The sequence below is a fragment of the Aedes albopictus genome, chromosome 2, assembly GCF_035046485.1.
Source record: "Aedes albopictus strain Foshan chromosome 2, AalbF5, whole genome shotgun sequence".
NCBI lineage: Eukaryota > Metazoa > Arthropoda > Insecta > Diptera > Culicidae > Aedes > Aedes albopictus.
In genome coordinates, this window is record NC_085137.1 from 329,431,816 (window position 1) to 329,459,551 (window position 27,736).

The 27,736-nt window shown below is 41.0% G+C and overlaps 1 protein-coding gene and 1 long non-coding RNA gene across 2 annotated transcripts; one reads left to right on the plus strand and one right to left on the minus strand.

The window, feature by feature from the left end:
- Positions 1 to 5,493: 5,493 nt before the first annotated feature.
- On the minus strand, positions 5,494 to 17,931 carry LOC109398118 (pickpocket protein 19-like). The gene is made up of 9 exons (XM_062848362.1): positions 17,702 to 17,931; positions 17,062 to 17,265; positions 11,366 to 11,707; positions 10,918 to 11,097; positions 6,802 to 6,880; positions 6,626 to 6,716; positions 6,385 to 6,520; positions 6,165 to 6,277; positions 5,494 to 6,086 (listed from the first exon to the last, which is right to left on the minus strand). Exons 1-9 carry the CDS (start codon positions 17,929 to 17,931, stop codon positions 5,962 to 5,964), a joined length of 1,500 nt encoding a protein of 499 aa, XP_062704346.1. The 3' UTR covers positions 5,494 to 5,961.
- Positions 17,932 to 18,302: 371 nt separating this feature from the next.
- Positions 18,303 to 27,446, plus strand: LOC134288252 (uncharacterized). The gene is made up of 3 exons (XR_009997845.1): positions 18,303 to 18,690; positions 18,748 to 26,150; positions 26,270 to 27,446. It is a non-coding gene; the product is annotated as an uncharacterized LOC134288252 (long non-coding RNA).
- The last annotated feature ends 290 nt before the right edge of the window (positions 27,447 to 27,736 follow it).

Sequence of the window (27,736 nt, forward strand, 5' to 3'; positions counted from 1 at the left end):
TCCCTGGCCCATCCTTTTTTTCCTACTTTGTATCTTTCTATATTCTCTCTCCCTCCTATCTACCTTACAGCTCATGTATAATCATATGTTCATAGCCATTGCTAAAACCATTGGTTTCTTTTGAGTTCATGAGATATTCAACATTTCTGAACCATCCAAGTCTACATTTGCGTTTGTTGTTTTCAAATGAAATTAAACACTAGATATTATTCCCTTATTGACCCCATAGGTCATCCGAGACATCTTTTAAACATGTGTTGCCCTTGTAGTACTATCAATATTTCCTGAATATCTCGAGGAATTGTCCGAATCCGTCATTACAAAACAAGAACACTTGAAATAATCACCAAGGATTGTTTTCAATTATTTTTATCGCTTTTATTTGCACCAATACTTGAATATCTGTTTAACGTTTGTTATATCAACGAGCAGTAGACATTTTGGACGATCTGATTGAAGTCATGCCTTGACTACAGAGAACCGTAGATGGACTACAATTAGACCTATTTGTATGCGGAAAACAACGGTTAGCTCCAGAAACCAATACTACATCGAGGTAAAACATGTAATTACAGTTTATCTACAGCTCAATTAGTTCAAGGTCTGACTTCAGTCAGGCCATCCCAGGTACTCAAGAATCTAGTCGAGGAATTCACTTACTCCAGTTCGATGTAGTATTGGTTTCTGGAGCTAACCATTGCTTTCCGTGTGCATAAAACTCTCATTGTTGTCCGTCTATGGTTCTCTGAAGTCAGAGCATGACTTCGCTTAGGTCATCAAATTTTCCTAGGAAAAGTTGTGCGAGATCTTTTTTGACGTAAGATAGAATATGAGTTTATGTACAGAGGTTACACATAGGTAAAACATGTGATTACAGTTCATCAACAGCTCAATGAACTCAAGGCCTGACTTCAGCCATACCATCCCGGGTACTCAGGAATCTAGTAGAGGCTTTTACTTACTCTTGTTCGATGTAGTATTGGTTTCTGGAGGCAATCGTTGTTTTCCGTATGCAAATAGGTCTAATTGTAGTCCATCTACGGTTCTCTGTAGTCAAGGAATGATTTCGCTTAGTTTATCAAATTTCCCTAGGAATAGTTGTGAGAGACCTTTTCCCTGACACATGATGGAATGTGAGTTAATGTAGTCAATAGAGATTCTACACTGGCAAAACATGTGATTACAGTTCATCATCAGCTCATAGAACTCAAGGCCTGACTTCAATCAAGATGTCCAGTGTATTTAGGAATCTAGTCGAGGAATTCACTTACTCCTGTTCGATGTAGTATTGCTTTCTGGAGCTAACCATTGTTTTCCGCGTACAAAAAACTCTCATTGTTGTCCGTCTATGGTTCTCTGAAGTCAAGGCATGACTTCGCTTTGGTCATCAAATTTCACTAGGAATAGTTGTGCGAGACCTCTTTATTGTATCATGTGTGAATATGATTTTATGTAGTGCACAGAGGTTCCACACAGGTAAAACATGTGATTACAGTTTATCTCATGTTTTATGTACTGTCAATTAATTCAAGGCCTGACTTCAATCAGGCCATCCCAGGTACTCAGGAATCTGGTCGAGGAATTCACTTACTCCAGTTCGATGTAGTATTGGTTTCTGGAGCTAACCATTTCTTTCCGAGTGCATAAAACTCTCATTGTTGTCCGATTATGGTTCTCTGAAGTCAAGACATGACTTCGCTTGGGTCATCAAATTTTCCTAGGAATAGTTGTGCGAGAACTTTTTTGACGCAAGATAGAATGTGAGTTTATGTAGTGCACAGAGGTTCCACATAGGTAAAACATGTGATTACAGTTTATCTACAGCTCAATGAACGCAAGGCCTGACTTCAGCCAGGCCATCCCGGGTACCGTAATCCGGGGTAACATTGATCAGCGGGGTAACATTGATCGGCTTGACCGACCTCATGATATGTTCAAACAAGCATTTTACATTGAATCAGTTTCTCCTATCGAATGGTATATCGTAATCTGCTTTCATTTAGCTATTAAATAACATGTAATTCTTTAAAATTGAATTTCATAAACATTGAAATAAATCGATTTGTCCATAACTGTGTTTCGTAACGCAATGAGATACATTGTCAAACATTCATGCTTGGCGTGAATACTAGATACAATATGAGTTTCGAAATCCCTGTATTACTTCAATATGATATGCTAGAGTTGGATTTAACAAACGAAACTTTTATGAAAATGCTCTGTTATCAATAAAATATTTGATTTATTCAAATTAGACTATCAATTCCTTAAGGAATTGCCTACCTTTAGGCGTTATTCGCGGTTTGGAAGATTTCAATCTTTAAATAACTCAAAAAGCACATAGCTTGTAAAAATTTGGACAACATATTCGAAATCAGCGACCCCGAATTTAGTAAGTAAGGGTATTTTTAACACAAACGAACATTGATGACTGGCATGATCAATGTTACCCCAAATCTACAAAATCAAAAAAAAAAGCTTATTTTAACATGATTTAAAGTTTCACAATACTTTTTCGAGTAGCTTAACACATACTCAGAGGGCCAGTACTTGTTTTAAAAATATAAATCATGTAACATTTGCTTTAACAAGAGAATTATTCAAGAAAGATCGAAAATTCTGATCAATGTTACCCCGGATTACGGTACTCAGGAATCTTGTCGAGGCTTTTACTTACTCCTGTTCGATGTAGTATTGGTTTCTGGAGCTAACCGTTGTTTTCCGCATACAAATAGGTCTAATTGTAGTTCATCTACGGTTTTCAGTAGTCAAGGCATGACTTCAATCAGATCGTCCAAAATGTCTACTGCTCGTTGATATAACAAACGTTAAACAGATATTCAAGTATTGGTGCAAATGAAAGCGATAAAAATAATTGAAAATAATCCTTGGTGATTATTTTGAATGTTCAAGGTTTGTAAGGACGGATTCGGACAATTCATCGAGATATTCAGGAAATATTCATAGTACTACAAGGGCAAAGCTTTCAATTGATGCAAAAATTTTGAAAATCGGTGGTTGCCCTCATGATGAAAAAAATGTTTTGGTATAAAAATCCAAGATGGCGGCCAAAATCAATATGGCCGATCCAACTTTTTATTATTGTAAATAGTAGCTCTATGTTTCCTCTTTTCAACAACAATTCGTTTTGAGGTGGTTGTTGGAGAAACTTTCGAGTTATAACGGTTTAAGTGAGCCACCATTTGACCAAACCGAGGGGTCTGCAAACATTGTTGTGGCTCTAATTAACGGGGGGGTCCATCAATTTGAGTAACCAAATGCATTTTTCGTACTTTTTAGGCGAGGGCTTTCAGAAAATCGGCACCTTAAACATTTTAGAAGACAAGGTGTAAATAGTGGGCCGGTCTCAGCGAGAATTACCCTATGTATGACGAGGTCTTTAAGCTGGAGCTTCCCAGAGAAATGAAGATTGTTGGCTTCGCGGACGATGTGGTGCTGCTAGTGATCGGGGAGTCACGAGAAGAGGTTGAAGTATTGCCCACGGGGGTGGTAGACGCAGTGGAACTGTGGAAGAGTGGATGCACAGGAAGAAGCTATCGCTAGCCCACCACAAGACCAAGCCGGTGATTATCAGTAACCGGAGGACAGTGCAGCATGTACGAATCATGGTTGGCGAGTGCATTATCGACTCAAAGCGTGAAGTCAAACATTTGGGAGTTATGTTGGACGATCTTCAACAGTCATGCAAGAAAGCCACGGCTGTCATCTCAGCACTATTGGGTAGTACGCAGACCGCAAGACATTTCTTGGCCTATCTCGTGGAATATTTAGGCAAGGAATCGCTCAAGAAATAATAAAGCGCCGCTTTATTCCGGATCCTAGTACGGCGCTGAAACGAAACGTCAAATCAAATGGGGCTTGCTGTGTTAAATTTCTTGACCATTTCGGTCGCGGAAAAACAATGCACTGAACGAACATTACTTGAGCGATTCCGTTTGAAGTGCATACCTCGCATATCCCGGTTCATGCCCAACAACTCTGCGAATAACAGCAGCAAGAGGAGGTCATTAGCGAGCGTATCATCGTCCACCGTCAGGTACGCAGCCCCAGTGTGGTCGACCGCATTGAAGACTGGAAGAAATCGCGTTCACCTTAACCGTATGTTCAGACTGATGGCGATGCGCGTGTCTAGTGCGTACAGAACCATTTCGTCAGACGCCGTGTGTGTGATAGCCGGGATGACCCCTATTTGCCTTCTACAGGAATAAGATAGCGAATGCTACAGGGACCGAGGCACAGGAGGGGCTCGGAAGAGAGCGCGAGCCAGCACACTATCCAATAGGCAACAGCAGTGGGATAATTCTGCGAATGGCAGGTGGACCCATCGTCTAATTCCCAACTTGTCGATGTGGATCACCAGAGCACAAAGAGAGGTCAACTTTCACATGACTCAGTTTTTGTCTGGTCATGGGTGCTTTTAGCAGTATCTGAACAGATTCGGTCATGCCAGGTCGCCGATATGTCCTGAGTGTCGGGACACGAAAGAAACACCAGAACATGCTATCTTCAGTTGCCCAAGGTTCCTTGCGAAGAGAAATGGCAGTCATTGTCGGCGCCGACGTAAATGTGGACAATATCGTCGAGCGTATGTGCAGCGAGGAAGAAAAGTGGAACGCGGGGAACAGGACTGTAGTTTAGATCATGTCGGCACTACAGCAAAGTTGGCGGGAGGAACAACGATCGGTTTCGAGAGATATTCCTTCGCCGGGGAACTCCCCGACGGAGTAGGCTAGACCCACCGCCGGGGGCTAGTGGAGTAGAACGCGTCGCAGCACTAGTCTGGGTCATCGGAGCGCTAGTGAACGTGACGCCAGGGTCCACCAGAATCATTCGATCGACTTCGGCACCCCACTGTGGTTTGAGGGTTGGGTGCGCTATTGCACTAGAAGAGCGGGATGTTTTGTTGGAAGTAACCAGTTGTGGCAACTGGAGCCAAAGGGTTCAGCACTGCATGTTGGTCGCTAATTGGCAAAACTAGCATAACCAATTAGACTAACTGGAGTCGAAGGGCTCAGAATGTTGCATGTTGCTCGCTAGATAGCGAACATAGAATAACAAATTACTTACAGGAGCCAAAACGCTCAGCATGAGTTTGTAGTAAACTAACAAATTAACTACGGGACTTTGGCTCGGAACAATACGTAGAATAACCAATAATTGAAGTAAATAACGTAGAATAACAAATTGAAGGAGCCGAAGGGCTTAGAATAACAAATTGGTGATGGTGCACAAGGCACATAACGCCTCCCCTCCGAAGAAATACTGCATGGTGGTTCCGGAGGGAAATTTAAGGTGGAGGTGAGCTAGGAGAGTGTTTTTAGTGAGTAGGCGCACATGTGAATCCCACACAGCGTCTTTCGAAGACGCTTTCGAAATAAATTCAAAATCGACTAATTGGTTCAAAAGATGTTATTTTTTTTTTTAATTTATTTTGCTTTGAAAAACTTTGACTTCTTGGTAGGTGGGTCTTTAAATTGATCGAAATAAAAAATATGGGTCTGATTTCACATTTTCGACGAATCACAAATACATATACCAAATGTAGTTATTTCATAGAAAATTGAATACTGTGCAATATGAATGCCGAATGTCTAATGGTCGTTATAACGATTGGGAATGTATACCCAATAATTTTCCAAGAGATTCAAGAGTTTCAAGAGTTTAAACATATCCTAACATTCCCTCTGAAGTAATGGAAATGGGTGCGCGCATGTACCTTTATTAACCCTCGAGCAGTCGCGTCTTCGACTACCTGCAACGGCACTACGTTCACGCTGTGTATCATAAGCGTGCATTTTTCATGGTGCGTGTACTCAGTACACGACGCGACCGCTCCCGGGTTAATCTTATTATTATCAGATTGTTCGAGATCGGCCGTCCGGTTTTTGAACACTCCACTATCATGTTCATGCACATGCAGGCTCAATTTTATGTTCCATTTTATGTTCTTCTCTGGATTGAAGCAGCAGTTCGCCGTAATGCTTCCGTGATTAAAAATATCGGAAACTCGGCAAACGCCATCATATCCTTCCCGACAAACAAAGCGATGCCACCGCCAAACGATACTGCAAAATGCAACAATGAGGGAATTCAATTTGCTAATTTACAAATTTATCGTGCAGCACCCGAGTAGGTATACCTACCGAGTAAATCCTCAAAAGTGAATAGCACATCTCGTCGCAGTCTTGTTTTTGGTTGAATCATTTCCCATCGGAACGAAGCCTTCTGCTTGAATGGAATTCCTCCCTCTGTAGCCCTGGTGGAGAAATAATCGCATTGAGGCTCGGCTTTCAGGTTGACAGAGTGAGCTATTGTCCCAACAACGCAATGTGCGCACTAGCTAGTAGTAACGTTCATACTCACCAATGGGATCTGGTGGCACTCATGACGTAGTACACAATTTCGGTACAGGGCTTCAGACAACGACATGGCTGCTTATCATGCCAGCTAGGATGCTTCGCCAGGCAACGCAATCCATCGATAGTGCACGCGGGACCATCTGTCAGATATGTATGTAGGTAGAAGGTGGTTTCCGTGTGAATAACTTTGCTTAACAAGATCATTTTCTAAACCTTTATTTCCATGTCCACAGGGCGGTGCTTACCTATGAAAGGATAGAAGTGTGGCTTGCAGTGGCAAAATTCCAAAGCCCTGGCCGCTCGACAACGCATCACGCAAAGGTTGTAGCTGTACAACTGCCAGAGGAACAGAAAACCTTTGTTAATTTAACTGATAGCTCGACAGTCGACACTCAAAACGGGAGGCATCTTAGGTAGGTACCTGGAATCCTTGGTAGTTTTCATCGTGGAAAACGCAGCTCCGTTGTTTCACCGATAAATCCCGTAGTCTATCACTGGCCCTGATGAAAAGAGAGGTGTTGAACTTTAAATGGATGGAACATCTATTTAAACACTGAACGAAAAGGGAGTGCTTCTGATGTTAACTAGCGCACATCATGGATATCATCAACACTGCACCCAGTTCTGTTCGAGTGGCATTCCGTTTCTTTATGCACTGGTTGTGAGATGCTTACATTCAAGGGAGAAGTGCACTTGTGCCTTGATTAAACATGTACCAGTGGAATTGTTTAATGAAATTGAGTTATTTGTAATGCAGTATTTCTCAAAAATTTACACAGAGATAACATCTTGTAAGCAATATTTTGGAAATGTTATAAATTACTATCCCGTATTCCGTAAGCTGTATGGAGTTGATCACCAATATTAACTTCTTTTCCTGATCATCCTAGATAGATGTGTAGTTTCGGTAGCGTTTGGTTCAACTGGCTAAGAATAGCACTACGGACCGCCTGTTCCAGTGGTAGGAGTCCACTAATCAAGGTGTTATGCGGCTTTATGCTTACCGTGCCTAGGAATGAATGGTTAGGGGGGTCTAATCGCAAACGGAGCCTGTGGAGTAATAGGGCAACCTCCACAGTAGTTTGCCCTTACTGCGCTAACCGGAGCAATAGTGCGGTGGACCTTGTGTTTCTCCGAGACAATCAGCTGCACTGAAAAAATATTTTGTTTCATTGTACGAAATCGCTCGTCATGTTTACAAATGCCATTCGTTGTTTTCTGCAACGAAAAGCTTCGTAATGTGCATGAGTTCGTTTCGTACAAAATTGCTCCGACAAATTTTTCTGTCTCTTTTTTTGTCGGAATGACATAAAACATGCTTAAAAAAATCCACACGTTCGTTCACTTAGATATCACACGCTTCGACTCACGTATCTTCTGATTGATACCTACCAGTGCTAGCCACCCATCTGTGGGCGCTTGTTGAAGCCAATCGAATACAACCAGAACGCTTTCCATGCGTGGTTCTGTTTATAAATAACTTTTACTTCCATCCGAGAGCACGTTTCCTTACCTCTTCTCGCACACGCACCATCATATTATTATTATTATTATTATTATTTATTTACGACACTTTACCATAGTAGGCATTCGTGTCGGGGCACCATCATATGCTCATGGAAACATGTTGCTTTGTTTTCTCTGCGATCCAATCAATCGTCAGTGATGACTGCAAAGCTTAGTTGCATTTTACGAAGCGAAATTTTCTTTTTACGCATGGTTAGTAAAAAACGTTTGACATTTGTTTATTTTGTTTCATTTTACAAAGTAGGAGCTAAAATCTACGAATGAACAAGCTTAGCGTCTGTCGGATTCGTGATTTCGTACATGATACAACTCCATTTGTACTGTTTTAGCATGGTGGTACGAATGGACCGTACATTATACGCAAATTGATTTCAATTTACGAACACTGGTTTTACGAAGCATATTCGTTGAGGTTTAACGAAAGAATATTCTGAGTGTGCCCTTCTTCAATCTCATACTTGAGGCTGAATAAGGGCGGGATTATGAAGATGTTATCAATTAGTTTAAATTTTCACTTACATAGTTTCGCATTATGCGTTTTACACAGTGTATTCTGTGCATCCTCGCCTTTGGCGCACTCAAATCGATACCGATCTGGCTCTATTGTTGCTGTTCTTTTTTTGTGCTGTGATTGTTAAGAGTTTAATCTTGCCTAGTTTAGGTAGTGGCTACGGTTAGGATAGCTCAGATCAATCTTCAGTACAAAAGAACAACAACGATCAATCTTTGTAGACTTATGCAAAATGGTGCAGCCCAAGTGGCGTTAGTCCAAGAACCTTACTTTCGTAAGGGGAATTTCTATCTAGGAAACCTTGTGAATCCGGTGTTTGCTACTTTCAGCAAAAATGAAATGGCAAACTCACGTGTCATGCCTCGAGCATGTGTGCTTGTCAACAACGCAATCGTTGCTACACTCATCTCTGAATTAACTACTAGAGATGTATGTGCTATCACAATCGATGTATCTGTTGGAAACCTCAACAGGAAATACGTTTATTGTTCGGTTTACTTACCGCATGATGAACTCCCCTACGGATGCTTTCAAGCAAGTCATTGCATACTGCACTTCAAAAGTCCTTCCGCTAATTGTTGGTAGTGATGCTAATGCTCACCATATAATCTGGGGCAGCTCAGCCATCAATTTGAGTGGCTCCAGTTTGATGGAATACTTAAGTAGTACACTGCCGCCTCTCGCATAACAGTCCCATCTTTGCTGAGTTTCCTATTCATATGGGACTGTTTTGCGAGTGGGGCAGCACAGATCTTGGATTACTTAACATAGGCAACCGCCCAATCTTCATGGTATCTGGAAGAGGGGAAGTGTTAGACATAACGCTTTGCTCTAGCAAAATTAGTCATGAGCTGACCAATTGGCATGTGTCAGATGAAGAATCTTTATCTGACCATCACTACATCTTGTTTGAACATGTGAATCCCAAGTAACACCTCGAAACATGTTGCTGCTAAAAAAGTTGTTATGCAAACGTTATTCAAAAACATCTCTAGTTAAAATATAGTTTTTTTTACAAGTTTTTTGAGAACATGTGCATTCAAAATAATGTTGCCAATATGTTTTTTGAAAGCAAACTAAAAAACCAAGTGTCTTAAGTTTGTTCAACATGTTTTATTCAAGTTTTAATAACAACATGCATAACATATTCCCTTCAAATGAAGAACGCGGTTCAACTTTCTCGAATGTTTGTTTACATTCGCTTGTCAACCCGTATTATGTGAACGAGTGTAAGTGTTCTTTTAGGATTGCGTATTTTACAAAGAATTGTGTCGGAAATTAAGAAAGCTAATAATAAAAAACAGTTTAGCCGCAGAGAAAAGAATGCTGAGACAAGTTTGGTGACCCAGCGAATATGGACGGCAATTGATGGGAATTCTTCCTGTCACTCCGATGGTCGTACTTTTCACCTGAAATATCCTAAAGTTCTTCCCCAAGCTGTGAGTTCTAAACCTAATTTACATTTTTTTTGTCCACTAGTGCACTACGTGAGCGATTCCAATTGACAGCTGCACTTCCACTTTTGTACAGCGCCTAAATGTATTCTATTATTCTACTATATCGAACTGGCTGCTTTTTGCGCTGATTTCACTTTCTACCCTATCATGGTAGAATGACGAGCACGAGGATGTTGATGTGTGGCTGTTGGTTATTCCTTTTTAAGTTCTATTGGGGGTCCATTATAAGTTGCCGTTCGCCGATGTTCTAGTATCCGATTCGTTTGAGCCATGGACCAGTGTCAACTGCTCTCAGGGGCAAAGAGTAACTGACGACAGTGCCGGGGCTAGGATCGAATCCATGACCATCTGCTTATGAAGCTAACGTGTGACCACTTGCGCCACAGACCCCGGCAATCCGGCTTATCAACCCCATTTTTTTCGATTTATTGTAATCATAGGCGCCAACTTAGGGGGGGCAAGCATGGTTTCGCCCCCCCAATAATTGACAATTTTTCGATTTTCCCATACAAAAAATCAGAAAAATCAGACTTTGCCCCCCCAATAATTTGACCAAGTTGGCGCGTCTGATTGTAATTTTTCTAACCACCGTAAAATAATCCTAAAAAAGTTCTTGAAAGCTCGAAATCTGAAAAACATGTTTTGATATGGTCAGCTCATAATGGACAAAATTATCCTTTACACCCCTTTGCATGTCCTCATGTATGTAAATTTTTCGCAAGAGTAAAAATTCAAAAATCTCTTGAAGGCGCTGTGTGGGAATCGAATGTGCGTCTACCCACAAAAACTTTTCTAGTTCACCACCCAGAACACACGATCACATGCTATTCAACATCATTTACGACTTTGTGTTAGCTGGGCAACCATGTGTTAAATGCTGTGCAGCACTTCCAATTTGTTAAATCTGCACTTTTCTGTATGTATTTATGTATGCATGTAAAAATGTATGTATGTGTATAGTGGAAGGAATTCTGCATATATGCAGAAACATATTTCCGAAAACCTCAGACTAACAATACCAGTTTAGGAATCACTGACTTACACTGTTTCCAGCACCATATAGGAAGCGACAAGTTCGTCGGTTTCGTCCATTACAGCAAATTGGACGTCGCTTGTGGCCAGCTCGTACGGGGAATGCAGTAGGTACTGTCGAGTAGAGTGCACACAACACCGAATTAATGCTAGAAAACATTTACTTTTGCTGATTGAGATGGTATTGTAATGAAATTAGATTGTTTCTGGAGCGATACATTCTTATACTCCGAAATAATTATTATAGTCATCAATCTTTTAGTAATGTGAAAAAGCTGTTACTTACCGACATAGTTGATTCATACGTATCAATTTTCATATAGCATTGGTTTTTCGCATAAGTGCATTCTATAGGTTTTCTATGTATATCCTTGTTTGGGTCAACTGACGGGCTAATGAAACACATCAGAATGTTAATGTAATCCAATCCCAATATATCCAGTGTCATTCGAACATACCCATTTTCTCGGGTGTACTGAAGTCGGGAAAGCGGAGCGTTAAGCGTGTAGCAGATCCCACGTTCGGTTATAACCTGCTTAATTGGCAAATCATTGTAGGCAGGATCGAAACTGTTTATGGCCACGTCGTGACGCGGATGCACAGCACTGACCACCGACAGGATGTCAACATCGAACAGTAGTGGCGCCGACAGCAATGACAACGTAATGTTGGCATAGTTGTTCTGCTCGCTGATGGTCATGAACGGTGCTAATGCGCTGAAATCCGACACGGTTACGTTGACAAGTGCTTGGAACAGGGCCAGGATGCGCTCGATGTCGTCCGTTTTGGACAAGTTGTAGCTGAGGGGTATAGGTTCGTTACGTTGTAGTAAATGTAAGTACAAAATGCAACCACAGCACCGATGGGGATTTAATCATTTTGGTTTGCCGTTAGTGGATATGGACTGCAATATTTTTCATTATTGGAGGGAAACTTACATACATTAATCGCATATAATTAGAGACACGTGGTATAATAGAATTTGGCTAATTGATACTGAATTGGTAGCATATCACCAAGCGATCCCATCAGCGAAGCAATATTATGGAGACGCATGGTCATTTATAGTTTCACGAAGAGATCTATTGAAGCAGTTTTTAAACTCAAGGAAATGCTGTAATTTATCGCAAGACTAGTTCTATATTACATACTTTTCAGAACTGAAAAAATAAACACAGCTATAATTTTTTTTCGTTGAAATTTAAATTCAGTGATTTATTTTTGACTATCGTTGAGCTCCGGTATCATATTGTATCAGCAGCACCATGTAAGTAGTAAGAGCCCCAAAAATCTGAAAATGTAATTGTCTTAGCAAAATTTGTATTTAAATTATTTCGACGAGCAGACGGTTGTTAGCAGTTTCAAATCTAGTTCCACAATTCCGCATGCCAGATAGTACCCATCGTGCAGCAATAGTTGACGTGAAAACTTTTCCACCTTGAAAGAATACCAATACCTTGATCAATGACAATATCATACACCGTAGCTCAAGTGTATTTCACTTACAATTGCATTAAGTTGTGGCCCATTTAGTTCGCAAAGGTTGAGACCTATTTTCTTCATCTACAACGATATGGTCAATTTCCAGAAATTTGGGCTTGGAACATGGTTTGGAATGTGAAACACATTTCAATCTTACCTCATATTTTACCAAATGATTCGGGTAAAGAAATAGCATTAAGTGTCCCAATTGCAGGATGGTCCAAGTAATTGTATAAATGAAATATGTTAAGTCTTCTTTGGATATGGCTTTTCGATAACTGAACTGATAACCTTCTAGAAACTGTATGCTCGATACAAGAATTGCCAAAATAATGGTGTTCAAAAATAACCATCCGAACACTCTATTCACATCGTACATTAAATGATTGATGAGAAGAACTTTTTGCTGTAGAAATTCTAGAGCGCTGAAAGCACTTTTCTCGGTGATTGTGCTTTGGCTCTTAATATGCTTCTTTAAAATATCATTAGAATGCCTTGTGATCTGGTGAATAACGCTGGCGACAAAGGTGTACTGAATAAGCCCCATGACGGTGATCCAATGGGGTACGATATAAGACCCAACGGAAACAAGGCTCTGAGATAGAGTTGCTCTGGTGTTAAAATCGCAAATGGCAGATATCGTGAACAGGACCGAAGCAAAAATAAGCACTGCTTTAAGACGACGTTGAACTTTCTGCAGCATATCGTTATCACCGAACTGTTCGAATCCCGTGAGAATTTCAACCAACTTATCTGCTAGAATTTTATACTGTGCCGAATAGTATCGACAACTGATAAAAATCATTGATATGCCAATTGTCGAGGCGATAATTTCAGAATTGTACAACAGTTTGGTAAAAAATAATATATCCGATTGCGTGGTTTGTGTTATTGTCTGGTAAGCGCAGTACAGGTGACAACCATAGATAAAGGCTGTCCAAGAAAGCTGCACCCCGTAGATCGTGGTTTGTTTTAGTTCGTTCTTGTACCATAAAGACGACGCACTTGACATGTCCAGGGAATAAGGGGCTGTACCGAAAAGCAGGCAAAATCTTTGGACCGTTGCAAACGACTTACAAAGCTCTCTGTTTACGTAGTAGGAACTTGTGTTTGGCGACGTCATTTTCAGTACTGAGCAAGACCTCGAGATTTTCCTATCTGCAACGCCAGGTTTTACCTTTGAGTATTCGTTTATGAATTCTTTATAATGTGGACCAGTGGTTCTCAAGCTGTTGTGTTTGAAATACATACACTATTTTATTTCACGAGTGTTTTGGAAGTTTAAAAACTACGCTTCAGTAATATAACAAGAAAAAAAAATTATAAGAGATTATATCCTGTATGTAAAATCGTTAGCAACTGCTGGGCAGTGTTCAACTGATTTTAGTTTGGATAAAAATGCAAACATGCATGGAAATGACAGTTTGCAATTGCGTGCTTGAAACTACGGGGACTTCGTTTTGCGTGATATATGTACTAGTGCATACTTGATGGACAAATGATGACAGTGTAGCGAATCGTGTTCTAGGTGACCTGCTCAATCAAATTACAAAATGAACGTAACACCATAGATCGCTTCAAACATGAAATAATTTGGTTCAGTAAATTATTATGCAGTCAATGATTATTTATAGCCCAGATGAGTACAGTTGGTCTTCCTCTGCGGGACTCTAAGCAAAACTGTGCACTATGGACCGGGATTCCTGCAGAAACTGTTTCTAAAATTCTCTAGCTAGGGATTTCATCCAGGAATTCCTTCTGAAATTCCTCCAGAAATTCCATCAGGGACTCCTCCAGGAATTCTTCCGGGATTCCTTCTGGAATTTTTCCCGGGATTCGTCCAGGAATTCCGTCCATGATTCCTCCAGGAATTCCTACCGAGATGCTTCCACCAATTCCATCTGTGATTATTTCATAAACTCTTTCAGGGATTTCTCCGATAATTCTTTCTGAGATTCCTCCATAAATTTCAACAGGAGTTCCTTCCGAGATTTCTGGAGTTTGTCCGCAATTGACGAAGCTATGTTAGGGAGGAGGAGGGAATTCCCAGTTAGCCTAGTGGTTAAGGCTAAAGAAAGCCCTTCATTAACCTTTCAGGACGCTGTATACGACGAGCGAGGTTTTTTGGTAGTCTTGTACTTTTTACAACGGCGCACGCTCTGAAAGGTCAATAACTGTGGAAGTGCTCAAAGAACACCAAGTTGAACGTTGACGTTGACGTAGTACCATAAAGACGAAGAAGAAGAAGAAGTAGAAGAAGAAGAAAAATAAGAAGAAAAAGAAGAAGAAAAAGAAGAGGAAGTCCCTGAAATTGAAACGAATGGGAAAATAGGCTACGAAGGGAGAGGGGGTGTAGAACATTGGCCAAAATACGTCATTTATGGACGCCCCCTTCCTGCCGGAAGTCCGTTCTGAATTCCAGCAGGATTTTTTTCCAGGATTCCAGCAGAAATTCCTTTCAAGATTCATCCACGAATTCTTTACGGGATTCGACTAGAAATTTCTTCCAGGATTTACCCAAAAATTCTTTCCGGAATTCCTCCAGGAACTCCTTCCGAGATGCTTCTAGAAATTCCAGCTGGGATTATTCCACGTATTCCATCTGACATTCCTTAAGGAATTTCTTCTGAGATTCCTGTAATTACATCAGGGATTCCTCCAGGAATTTCTTTCGGGATTCCTGCAGGAGTTCCTATCGGGATTCCTCCAGGAGTTCTTCCCCGCATTTCTCGAGGAATTCCTTCAGGGATTACATGATTGCAGGATTTCTTTCTGTGATTCCTACCGGAGTTCCAGCAGAAATTGCTTCCAGAATTCCAGCGGCAATTCCTTCCGAGATTCTTCCAGGAATTTCTTCCGGGATTCTTCCAGGAATCCCTTCCGGGATTCATTCAGGAGATCCTTCCAAGATGCTTCCAGTAATTCTATCAGGAGTGATACCATGAAATTCACCAGGGATTCCTCCAAGAATTCCCTCTGAGATTCCTCCAGAAATTAAATTCCATCAGGGATTCCTCCAGGATTTTTTCCGAGTTTTCTCCAGGAATTTCTTCCGGGATTCCTCCAGGAGTTCCTTCCGAGATTCGTCAAGGAGATCCTTCCAAGATTCCTCAAGGAGATCCTTTCGGGATTCCTCCAGGGATTCCTTCCCAGATTCCTCCAGGAATTCCTTCCGGGTTTCCTCCAGCCATTCCTTTCAAAATTTCTGCAAGATTATTTTTCGCAATTCATCTATAAATTCATTGCGGTGTCGCACCATTAATCATTTCCAGGATTCTTCCAGAAATTCATTCCGGGATTCCTCCTGGAATTCCTTCCAGGATTCCTAGAGGAATTCCTTCCACGATTCCTAGAGGAATTCCTTCCAGGATTCCTAGAGGAATTCCTTCCAGGATTCCTCCAGGAATTCCTTCCGGGATTCCTCCAGGCATTCCTTCCGGGATTCCTCCAGGAATTCCTTCCGGGATTCCTCCAGGAATTCCTTCCGAGATTCCTCCAGGAATTCCTTCCGAGATTCCTCCAGGAATTCCTTCCCAGATTCCTCCAGGAATTCCTTCCCAGATTCCTCCAGGAATTCCTTCCCAGATTCCTCCAGGAATTCCTTCCGGGATTCCTCCAGGAATTCCTTCCGGGATTCCTCCAGGAATTCTTTCCGGGATTCCTCCAGGAATTCCTTCCGGGATTCCTCCAGGAATTCCTTCCGGGATTCCTCCAGGAATTCCTTCCGGGATTCCTCCAGGAATTCCTTCCGGGATTCCTCCAGGAATTCCTTCCGGGATTCCTCCAGGAATTCCTTCCGGGATTCCTCCAGGAATTCCTTCCGGGATTCCTCCAGGAATTCCTTCCGGGATTCCTCCAGGAATTCCTTCCGGGATTCCTCCAGGAATTCCTTCCGGGATTCCTCCAGGAATTCCTTCCGGGATTCCTCCAGGAATTCCTTCCGGGATTCCTCCAGGAATTCCTTCCGGGATTCCTCCAGGAATTCCTTCCGGGATTCCTCCAGGAATTCCTTCCGGGATTCCTCCAGGAATTCCTTCCGGGATTCCTCCAGGAATTCCTTCCGGGATTCCTCCAGGAATTCCTTCCGGGATTCCTCCAGGAATTCCTTCCGGGATTCCTCCAGGAATTCCTTCCGGGATTCCTCCAGGAATTCCTTCCGGGATTCCTCCAGGAATTCCTTCCGGGATTCCTCCAGGAATTCCTTCCGGGATTCCTCCAGGAATTCCTTCCGGGATTCCTCCAGGAATTCCTTCCGGGATTCCTCCAGGAATTTCTTCCGGGATTCCTCCAGGAATTCCTTCCGGGATTCTTCCAGGAATTCCTTCCGGGATTCCTCCAGGAATTCCTTCCGGGATTCCTCCAGGAATTCCTTCCGGGATTCCTCCAGGAATTCCTTCCGGGATTCCTCCAGGAATTCCTTCCGGGGTTCCTCCAGGAATTCCTTCGGGGATTCCTCAAGGAATTCCTTCGGGGATTCCTCAAGGAATTCCTTCCGGGATTCCTCCAGGAATTCCTTTCGGGATTCCTCCAGGTACGAAGATCGGAACCAGGGTTCGGCATAGATTCAAAAGAGTGAATTGAAGTCCCTCACGTATCAAGTATCATATAAGCATAATACACAGTGCATTATTGCATTAATGCACAGTTCTCTAACTGAGTACACTCTACTTACCGTGTTGTAATATAATCGATGGCCCTCGCACGGTCGAAACGGTCTCGGAAGCAAAACGTCGCCGCTGGCATTGTTCCAACCCATTCTCGGTAGTTCTTGTCAAACTGTGTAACGGTTGGACTGGCATAGAAATGGTCCAGCTGGTACATGCCGATGAAGAACGAACCATACATGGCACTTCCAACAAGGATGATCCAAAGAAGCCTGAAATGTTAGGATATGTCTAGCAACTGCAGGTGCCCGCGGCATAGTTGACTTCACGCTCGCGTCTTAAGCGGATAGTCAACACTTTGATTCCCAAATACCTTTCTCTGAATGTATTTTTGAATCTCAAAGGTTTCATGTGAAACTACATACTGAAATATTGAATGATAAAGGGTGGCTAGGTTCTTTACAGTCATCTTTAAATGTGTTTTTTCATTGGTTTTTCTTAACCTTTCAGGACGCGCGCCATCAAGTAACCGAAACTGCACCGCGCTCGCGCTGTTTACGACGAGCGAGGTTTTTTGGTAGTGTTGTACTTTTTACTACAGTGCGCGTCCTGAAGGGTTAATAGTTAGTTATCATGTTGTTTGATTTATTTATCACAAAGTCACTTTGTCGTTACCTTAAACAACAATAGCAAAGTCAACGCACTCACCTTTCCAGTGGATGCTTCCGCCGGTCAAACACGTGCTCTATACCTTGAATTCCTAGCGCTGTGATCACCTTTTGGCGGAACGAGCCATTCTTGACTGGATGAACTCCTCGGGCGGCAGGCCGTAGTCTGCCCCGTACGGCTGTCATACCGGAGTCGGTTCGCTTGATTAGCTCCAGATGATTACTTCTGGCGACATTCGCCAGTCGGATGACTTGGTTGGCTGCTTTCATGGCTTCTACCACCGGAAACTTATATGGCAAAGAGCAAAACTTCTCGAACGTCGTCGTCGCCCGGCTGTCACAACGAGAAATGTCTACCACATGGGCACTAGGAAAACTTTTGCCATCAACCCTGTGCCGATGCGTGATATTGTCGTCGGTTGGTGACGGCAGTGGGGCGATGGTTTTGTCGAAGATCAAAAGATTCCATTTAGATGGGAATGGCTTTTGTGTAAGTGATAAGTTTACAATAAAGTGTTATTACCAGGGGATCATGATTTTCGGAGTAATGAAAGCGATAGTTTGTTAAGATTGTTTATCGATGCTTTTATTTTAATCAGGAAATCTTGATTGTGATCGTGTCATCAGGAAATGTGATATTAGATGAGAAAAAGGAGAATTTATCAGAAAGTACTGTTTAATTCTACAGTTAATAAAAGATACATTGAATATCATACTACATTAATATTCGTAATGCATGGGCTATGAGGCCATACGTTATCTCCGAAATGGTTGGTAGTATTTCTAACGTCACAAAAAATCTGTTTAATATACAAATGTATTCTTTAGTGAAATAAATAACAGAATTCGTTTCTTCTGGACTGCTTTTACCTGTGTTGAAAACAGTGTCAAGTTCAGTTAGTTTTGTAAGGTACTTCTCTATTAATCCATCACATTCGATCTGAGTTTGAAAATAGTTACAAAATACCACTTCTGATGCTCGCCGAAACAAACTTTGATCTAGTTCGACTGTCTTGGACTCTTCAAAAGGTAAAATTATTCATTTTCATTTATTTAGTTAACATCAAATTCATGATAATACTGAAGGTAAAATTATTATCGCATTGAATAAGGCTCTAGATAAATTGTGATCTTTCTCTTTTATCAAATGTGGTCCTCAATGTGTGTGTATTCGCTTGTTCAGTGATACTATATGTATAACATTAGGAAGGAGTATAGTTTGAACCAAAGCTTGTACATAGAAGACAATAGGATAAATTCAGGTATAGCTTAAAGAGTTTTAGACAACGATTGTTGGGTAAAGAGTTTAACAATACGTTTTAACAGGATATGTTGAAACTTGAGTTAGTATAGGAAATTTACAATAGGTGCAGTCATATGAGTTTCTTCTCCGTAGTTTGATGGTGTTGTTTTTTTTTTTTTTTAACTTGTAGTCTACTCTTATATTCCAGGGATAGTAAGGCGTAATAAATGTAACTTGTGTATACTCTATGGTTTAGGACAAGACTACCATTCAACATTATTTGGTTCTCATGTATAAAAGTGATTTCATCTTTCAATCGATGTTCCTTTTTGGTATAGCCATATGATGCATTGTCAATCATCGGAGCTTATGACAGGTTTAATGACAGTATTTAAATCCTTTCTACGACATTTGAAAACAGAAACAATGATACCTATGTACATCGATATTGGAAACGATAATTCTGTTTTCTTTTATTTTAATGCTCTCAATATTTAGCATTAAACCTAACATTAAGATTTCTGATACTTTAGTTCCGCTTTTTACGTGAGGTTATGGAGGGAATCTAGTACAAGACACATAACGACCTCGTTTCAAATATTCTTTTCTCCCATGTGGTATCTGTTTTTGTATTTTCTATGGATTCCAATTTGGTGGACTAGATTCCATAATCTGGTTCTGCTTAAATTTGGACTAAGGGACATCAGAAGTAATCCGACTTTTAATGTTGACACACATATTCCTGATTATTTTTACTTGTCAGGCTTAAAAGCTTCACAAGTTGCATCGATATGGATTTCTTGACAAACATTGAAACATCTTGCATCCCCTCTTGTGGAGCCGACGTGACAGAGTTAACCTAAACGTACCCGACCCTCGACAATTCATTTTCAAAATGCTGGCATTTCGTCAATTTTTATCCAATTTTTTTAAAGTTGCCCTCAATCTATCATAAATTGGTGTTAGTTTATTACACTCAAGTGGCTATGCAACTTCCGGAACCATTCCGGGGATATTCCGGATTATGTTGGGGCCAGGGGGTTGCCAAAATGGCTAAAAGTGATTATTTCGTGTGTTATTGTTTGAACCATCGATTTTTAGCGAAATATTTGTTGCGAACAGTGATCAAACTGCGATAACCAGGTTTGAATAAGTTGACCCATCCGGATCCTCGTGACAGGTTCCGGGGGACCTCATTGGGGACACTTCTGGTTTTTAACCTAAGCATGTAGTGCGACATATTAATCTTCGTGATTTCGAATAACTGAGTCAGAAATGATAGACTGAAGTCTGTATCAACTAATATGGCTTCCTCGAAACATCTAGCATAGTTTCCACGGGGGTGTCATCGGGGACATTTCTAGTTTGCAACCAAAACATACCGTGCGACGTATCAATCTTCATGATTTCGAGAGAATGGGCAGAAAAAAATGACTGAAGTATGTATCAACTGATGTGGCCGCTCCGGAAAACCTAGAACAGGTTCCACGGAGGTCTCTCAAATACAATAACAGACGGAATAATCACTTTTAGCCGTTTGTCAAAACAGACCCCTTCCCCATCCACTGACGCCAGTACAATTCGAAATATCTCCGGAATGGTTCCGGACATTACATGGCCACGTGAGTGCAATAAACTTGCATCAATTTATAATCGGGGCGACTATCAAAAAAATCGGATGAAAATTGACGAAATGCCAGCATTTTGAAAATTAGTTGTCGGGGGTCGGGTACGTGAAGGATAAATATGTTGCTAGGGTATTGGTTCCCTTATTAAGCATGTGGTTCCCATTCTCATCCTACGAAAAACAAAGGATTGAAGCGCTATTTGTTTTGTTTCTTATTTTTGTATTTTTTGTTAGAAGTGAGCATCCATGAAAACAAAAAGAACGGAATCAATCGGTGCCGTAATCGCTTGTTTTCGGATAGGATGAATATGGGAGCGTGAGATTACTGATGGCACACATACCCTATATAGGGCTCGTGCCTTTACGATTTTTATTGGACCATTACTGAAACTTGTATGCTTTTGTTTTAAACAAACATTGTACTAGTACTCACAGTAATAGTGACAATAATAGCCCAAAAGAACTTAATATTGTCTGAGAATCAGAGCTTTAAGGTTTGATAAATGACATCGAGCAGGCAGTACTTCTATAAAAAGTATCATGTAACAATAATATGTTGTAGTTGGTGCAAACTGCAATTCCCAAGACGCTTCAACTACCAATCAATGCGTAAATTTGATGAGCTGAATTAAACGTTCAAGTCTCAGGGAATTTGACCGATAAAACCCTTCATGACGAAGAAAACAAAACGGCCGAAAATATTTAAGAAGCCTTAGTTAATATCCAATTTAACGGAAACTGCAGAAAAGCATCAAAATGATATGAGGATGGCACACAACTTTAGACTGTACGATAGCATGGGACACGCTTGTATGAAAAGCAAAAATCCTCGCATCAGTTCATTTTTCGGGTTTCAATTAAGTCCCGTATGGACTAAGCAAAATTTCATCGCAATCGGTAAAACAATACTCAGTTAATAAATGTGAAAGTGCTCTAAGAACAATAAGTTGAAGAGAGGCAGGCAAAGTTCTAATGCGAATGTCGAGCCATAAAGAAGAAGAAAAAGAACACTCCTTACTGAAAAATAATCATTCCTTCAAAGACGGCAAAATGATTTGTGGCTTGTGAAAAAAAGTTATTTAATTATATATCCCAGAAACAGCTGTAGCTAATGTAAGATCGTAGCAGGCTGTGCGCGCAAGCGGCTGCGGTTTTCGAAACTGTCACGCGTATTTGTTTGCTTCGCCTTGTTTTGAATATAGCCGGCCGAATTGAGAAACGGCTGGTGGCGCTATGCCTTCCGCAAATTTTACCTCGAAAAGTGCTTGAAAATTGATTTTCGGGATTCAACGTATTTCTTTTACCTGACGATTTAGCGGATCACGTAATTAAAATTTGCACTTCAAGTGAGTCGTTTTCGAGCATCTACCTCTACGTAGTTACCCGTCGTATCAAATAGAATGCGAACGACGCGTTTGATCGCCTTCCAGGTAGCATTGTTCTTCCTCTACAAGTGGTTGAGGAAGCGTTGCCTGTACGATAGGCAAACAGTTTCAAACAATAAACAAATCGCTTTCGCTCTTCGTACATATGTACAACAGAGATGGTTATATTTGCGGTTTAGGGGAAGATGATATAGATCGATGAGATTAGAATTGAACCTTATGACAACTAAGTTGCCGGGTCATTAATTGGCTCGGTAGCTTAGTTGGTAAAGCACTTGTCTAGCGAATAAGGGTCGTGAGTTCAAATCTCACCTGAGCTGTGGTTTTTTTTCCCAATTTAACCAATAATTTACCCATCTGTACATATGTACGTTGAGTTATTTGAATTTCATAAGGATCACGTACGACAACTTGCAATTGTTGTGAAAGTTGGTCTTATTCCCATCGGGGTGCCGGAATTCGTCTTCATTTCCGCGTGATTTCCGTGAAGTTTTTTTTTGTGATATTGCTGCTGGATATCCGGTAGGTGGTGAGTTTGCTACTGTATATCGTTTTGGTGCGTTGACCAGACGCATACTTTAAACTTTACCCTTCCATAACAACACCTAAATTCCCGTGGCATCTAGGCCTGAGAGGATGTAGAGGTCTCTACATACCTTTTTTAGTTGTACAACGAACTTCCTTTCTCATCCCCCAGCTGCGGCAAGGACGTGGCCAGGACAGCTTTCGACCATTGGAAGGTTTCGTAAATATTGTCTTCGAGTCAGTGATAAGCCCTAAATCTCTTTCCTTTGGTAACGGATGAGAAGGAGGCCATCCTCATAACAACGGTCTGGGACTGTACCTACGAATTTGTGTGACTTGCTTAATGCTAACGCTAATGTTAATGCTAAAGAAACAGCAGCAGCCAAGGCAAAACCTCTGAAAACCCCTTGAAGTGCACTTGAAATGCCTCGAGACGCATCTGAATCTTACATAATCACACTGAAATTTCCGTAATCAATTTGGAATACCCTTAAAACCTTCAAGAACCCATTTAAAAAACTCCAGAAACACCCAGTTAGCCTAGTGATTAAGGCTACGAAACGCCAATCCGGAGACGGCGGGTTTGATTCCCGTTCCAGTCGGGAAAATATTCTCTACACCCTGGGCATAGTGTATCATTGTGCTTGCCTCACAATATACAAATTCATGCAATGGTAGGCAAAGAAAGCCCTTCAATTAATAACTGTGGAAGTGCTCAAAGAACACTAAGTTGAAGCGAGGCAGGCCAAGTCCCGGTGGGGGCGAAGAGCCATAAAGAAGAAAAAGAAGAAGAAAAAACCCTAAAAATACCTTGAAGCGTCTCTGAACTCCTATCAAACGCCCTCAAAACCTCTCAAAACGTCCTTTGTTTTAAAACTGTCTGGAACTCTCTGAAATGGCTCCTAACCAGTGCTTGAAAATTGAAGCGTTTTCCTCCGAACAAAGCAAAATTTGCTTCTCTTTAACCAGAGCTGTAGCTGTATACCTTCATTGGCTAACATGCTTCAGAAGCTAGTGGGAGCACGAGCAATCAAATTTGTTACTGAGAGTGAGAAATGGTGGTTCATATGCGTGGTGGCTCTCTGAATCTTTCTTTTCGCCGACGTATACGACAATAAAAACTTAGTTTTTATCAAGTTATTACAGTGCAAATAACATGAACTCAAATTAAATCGATTACAATAGTCACGTACAACATTCCCATATCAACAGAATGATTGTTTTTACTAGAGCAACAAATAAAACCGCTGAATCATTTCCCCATCTTCACACTAACCGCAGCAAATGAGCATGAACGATCACCAGTCAGTTTGCTTCACAAGTAAACCGGTCGATGAGGAATAGCAGTCGCAGTTCGTTCGGCGCTCCCTTGGCGTATTCGTTCGTAGCTGATAACTGGTCGTGTATTTCATTTTCACTCAAATTCAAGCGCTGCTCCTAACGCTTTTTAAAGGCTTCTGAGACTCCCATTGAATCGCCCTTACAGACCCTTGAAACGTCCCTGAAACCCTCGTGATCCCATTGGAATGCCAACGAACGCCATTAAATAGATACTGAAATTCCCTTTGTAGCCAAAGGAAGCTCAATGAATTGGTTTCCGGGCAAATGTTCGTGTGGAGGCCAGACTTTGTCACGATATAGCAACCATCATGTTGTATTCCAAGGGTCTCCATTGAATATTGCTTATCCTGCTACAATAAATCATCAGGTAGATCATTTCGTTCCGGTATGACTCTGCGGCCATAATTAATCCTTGCGATGATGGTATGTACACAATCATCATCATCATCATCATCATCATCATCATCATCATCATTATAACCATCAAAATTGCCTCTTTTATGCCTTTTCAAGTTTATGAATATCTTGAATTAATGCACTCGCAATGGCGTAGGAGGTTCCAGTGTACATAGCAAAATCAGAGACATCCCCTCCCCTGTTTGCTTAATATTCAGTGCAGCTTTATAGAGCAGCCTTCGTTGCTCCCTTGCTTTATTATTGCTGGCCCCTGCATCGTCCTTCTGGCTTGGAAGCACTCTGCACGCAGATCAGCAATCGTCGGATTCCACCAGTAGGCTCGACAGTGTCTTGGATTTCCCAACTTTGGCGTGATTGCATCACATGCTCGGGATAGATTCGCTATAAGCTGGTGTGCGCTGTAGCTCAGCGAGTTTTCTTCCAGCCTCAGAGCTTCCTTAAACACTTCTTTATTGAAGTTCGCTGTCTTCCATTTTCGCTCTTTGAATTCCACTTGACTCCGCTTGCATTGTGTCTCCGATATGATACCGAATAGTGTGATGGTCACTGTGGATATATTCTTTACTTTCTACCCAATTTATCGCTCTCATCAGACAAGGGCTGCAGAAAGATCCCCTGGAACCTCATGAGACACCTTGAAGCTCCCCTGAAACGTTCACATCCTTGAGACTCACTGAAGCACCCCTAAGACCACCTGGAACCACATGAAACCTCCTAAGACCAGATGGTACTCCCGGAACGTTCTTGAAACGCCCCTGAGATCATCTGGGACCTCTTGGTACCCCCTGAAGCTCCCTGCTACCTCCCTTTACTTCACGCTATAAATGCACCCTGGCCGCTGTTACCGTATTTATTAAATTTTCTCATGCAAAATATTGGTTCTGAATAGACTTTAGATTTTCTTTCTCTTTTTTTTTGGACATAAAAAGGTGCATAAGGCATCGTGCACAAATTACGTAATGCTATAGGGGGAGGGTGGGACTCCGGCTTAGCGTTACGATCCATACACATTTTTTTTGGGTATACATATAAAAAGCGTTACCATGGGGGAAGGGGTCTGAAATGATCTATTTCAGCGTTACGTAATTTGTGTAACATGCCTAAATTAGCAGCCTAATTAAGAGTGCATAACAATAACCTGCATAAGAAGAGGTTTTGGTATAGTCGATGGATAGGTGGAAGATTTGTTAAACAACTAGTAATTCCTTAAAATAATAAGATTAAATCATTGTCCCTCGAATTATATTTAAGTCTACTCCATGTCTATTCCGGTTGCGATTTCGATTTTGTTAAAATATGGCTATTTTCTACAGCTTAATCGAATGAGCTCATTTTTCTGAGCTCATTTTTCTGATACCTTTATTGTGATTGTTAAATGAACAATAACACATTCTACCGTGACGTTACAACGTTTTGACACCTTTTCTGTCAGATTTTTCGCTATAACTCGTAAATTCGACCGTAAACCCTCAAATATTTTTGCGTATTCGGATTCCTTGTAAAAATTTCAACAAGTTTAATCTGTTAAACAGTTAGTTTTCAGTAGAAAAGTATGTTAAACATGGGAATTAGTGGCGTGACGTTATCACGGTGTAACGTCAAGCTACTCATTACCACTTTTAACATGCTTTCCCAAAGAAAACTAGCTGTTCAACAGATCATACTTATTGGAAATTTCACAAGGAATCCAAATATGTAAAAATATTTGAGGGTTTACGGTCGAATGTACGAGTTATAGCGAAAAATCTGACAGAAAAGGTGTCAAATCGTAGTAACGTCACGGTAGAATGTGTTACAATACAGTTTTATTTAGTTTCCCTGTATAGAATGACAGTGCATTTGATTAAATGATAGTTCACCCCGAACAAAAAATTTCCCCTTACATATTTTAAATGCATTCCAAAAATAGTTCCAGGACATCAAAAATGAAGAAATGTTGAATTTCAAATATGTTTAACCTTCCGTAACTCGCGCGGTTGACTACCTGCGTCAGCACCACGCTAATGCTGAGTATAAAAAGCGAGATTTTTTCAACGTGTTGTACAAAATACAACAGCGCGATTGCTCGAGGGTTAAGGCGGATACTCCAATTATGACTTAATCTGGATACCCCTGAAGAACGCAATTCAATTTTCGTCATACCTTCTACGTTATCCAGTGACACTATGATACGTAGTATGGTCAAAAGTTATGATTCGACTGACCGTAGCTGTGTATTCAAAAAGTCAATCAAATTCTTTGCAACTTGAAGCAAATCATGATTTCGAATGACTATGCAATGACAAAGCATAAAGTTTTCAAAATGCGATGGATTAATTTGAAAAATAACGAAAAAAATATTTTAGTTATTGTTTTTGACCACCAGATCATGATACGCCTTCACAGTGCAACAAAGAAATATTTCTCAGTAGTTGTGAATTAAGCACGTGGCTCCCATTTTCATCCTACGAAAAACAAAGGATTGAAGCGTTGTTTGTTTTGTTTCTTATTTTTGTATTTTTTGTTAGAAGTGAGCACCCATGAAAACAAAAAGAACGGAATCAATCGGTGCCGTAATCGCTTGTTTTCGAATAGGGTGAATATGGGAGCGTGAGATTACTAATGGTACACATACCCTATAATGTTTCGTATGCATAGCAGCCATGCCCGCATTTTCTTGTATCCTCCCCTGGACGAAGAAACTAGTTACAAATTTGAATTTGATCGACGGGAAATTGTAATAGGGGAACTTACGTATTTTCGGCAGTTTTGTTCTCTTCTTCAGGGGTTTTTTTTTTTGAAACCAGACTCGTTGTCCCTCCTACGCGCGTCGTCGGTCCCAATATTAGTGTGGTATTAAGTGATTTTATCAACGGGAATTCGAACCGAATTAGTGGCTAGTTCCAGCCAGTACTCGTCGTCCCTCCACCACGCGTCATCGGTCTCAGTGTTAGTGAGGGATAAAGTGATTTTTCCAGCGGGAATTCGAACCGAGTGTGTTTTGGGAGGCAAAGTAGAGGTGCCGCTTTTTTCATTCGGGGTGGCCGCGTCGTCGTCGATTTGACTGTGTGCATCGTCGTTTCTCGGGTGTAATCGGAGCGGTTGAGTGTTATTTCGGAGACGAAGCCAGTTGGTGGAAGATGCTGCAGTGGACACTTGGATGGATATTTATCGGTGAGCTCGTTCCATTTTAATTTTATGTTTATTATAATAGTTAATGCTGATGTATAGTATTCACCATTATAACATGAAATGTTGCTGTTTGTTTTGTGTACCGTGATTTCGGGTGAAATTGATCAGTGGGGTGAAATTGATCGACGTGAGGGCAATTTTTATTCGTCAAAAATACTGCTTTGAACTTAAAACAATTTGTAAAAAATGACCATCATCTGGCTCAAGGGTTATTGAATGATGAGTTTACATGTTTTACAGATAATTAGTCACATATTTCTGTATTAAATTTGAAATTTTCCGAAACTGTGTGTTTGACGATTTTTAAAGACACTTTCAAACTTTTGTTACGGTAGCTGTATCGCACTTGGAATTAATATTCGAATG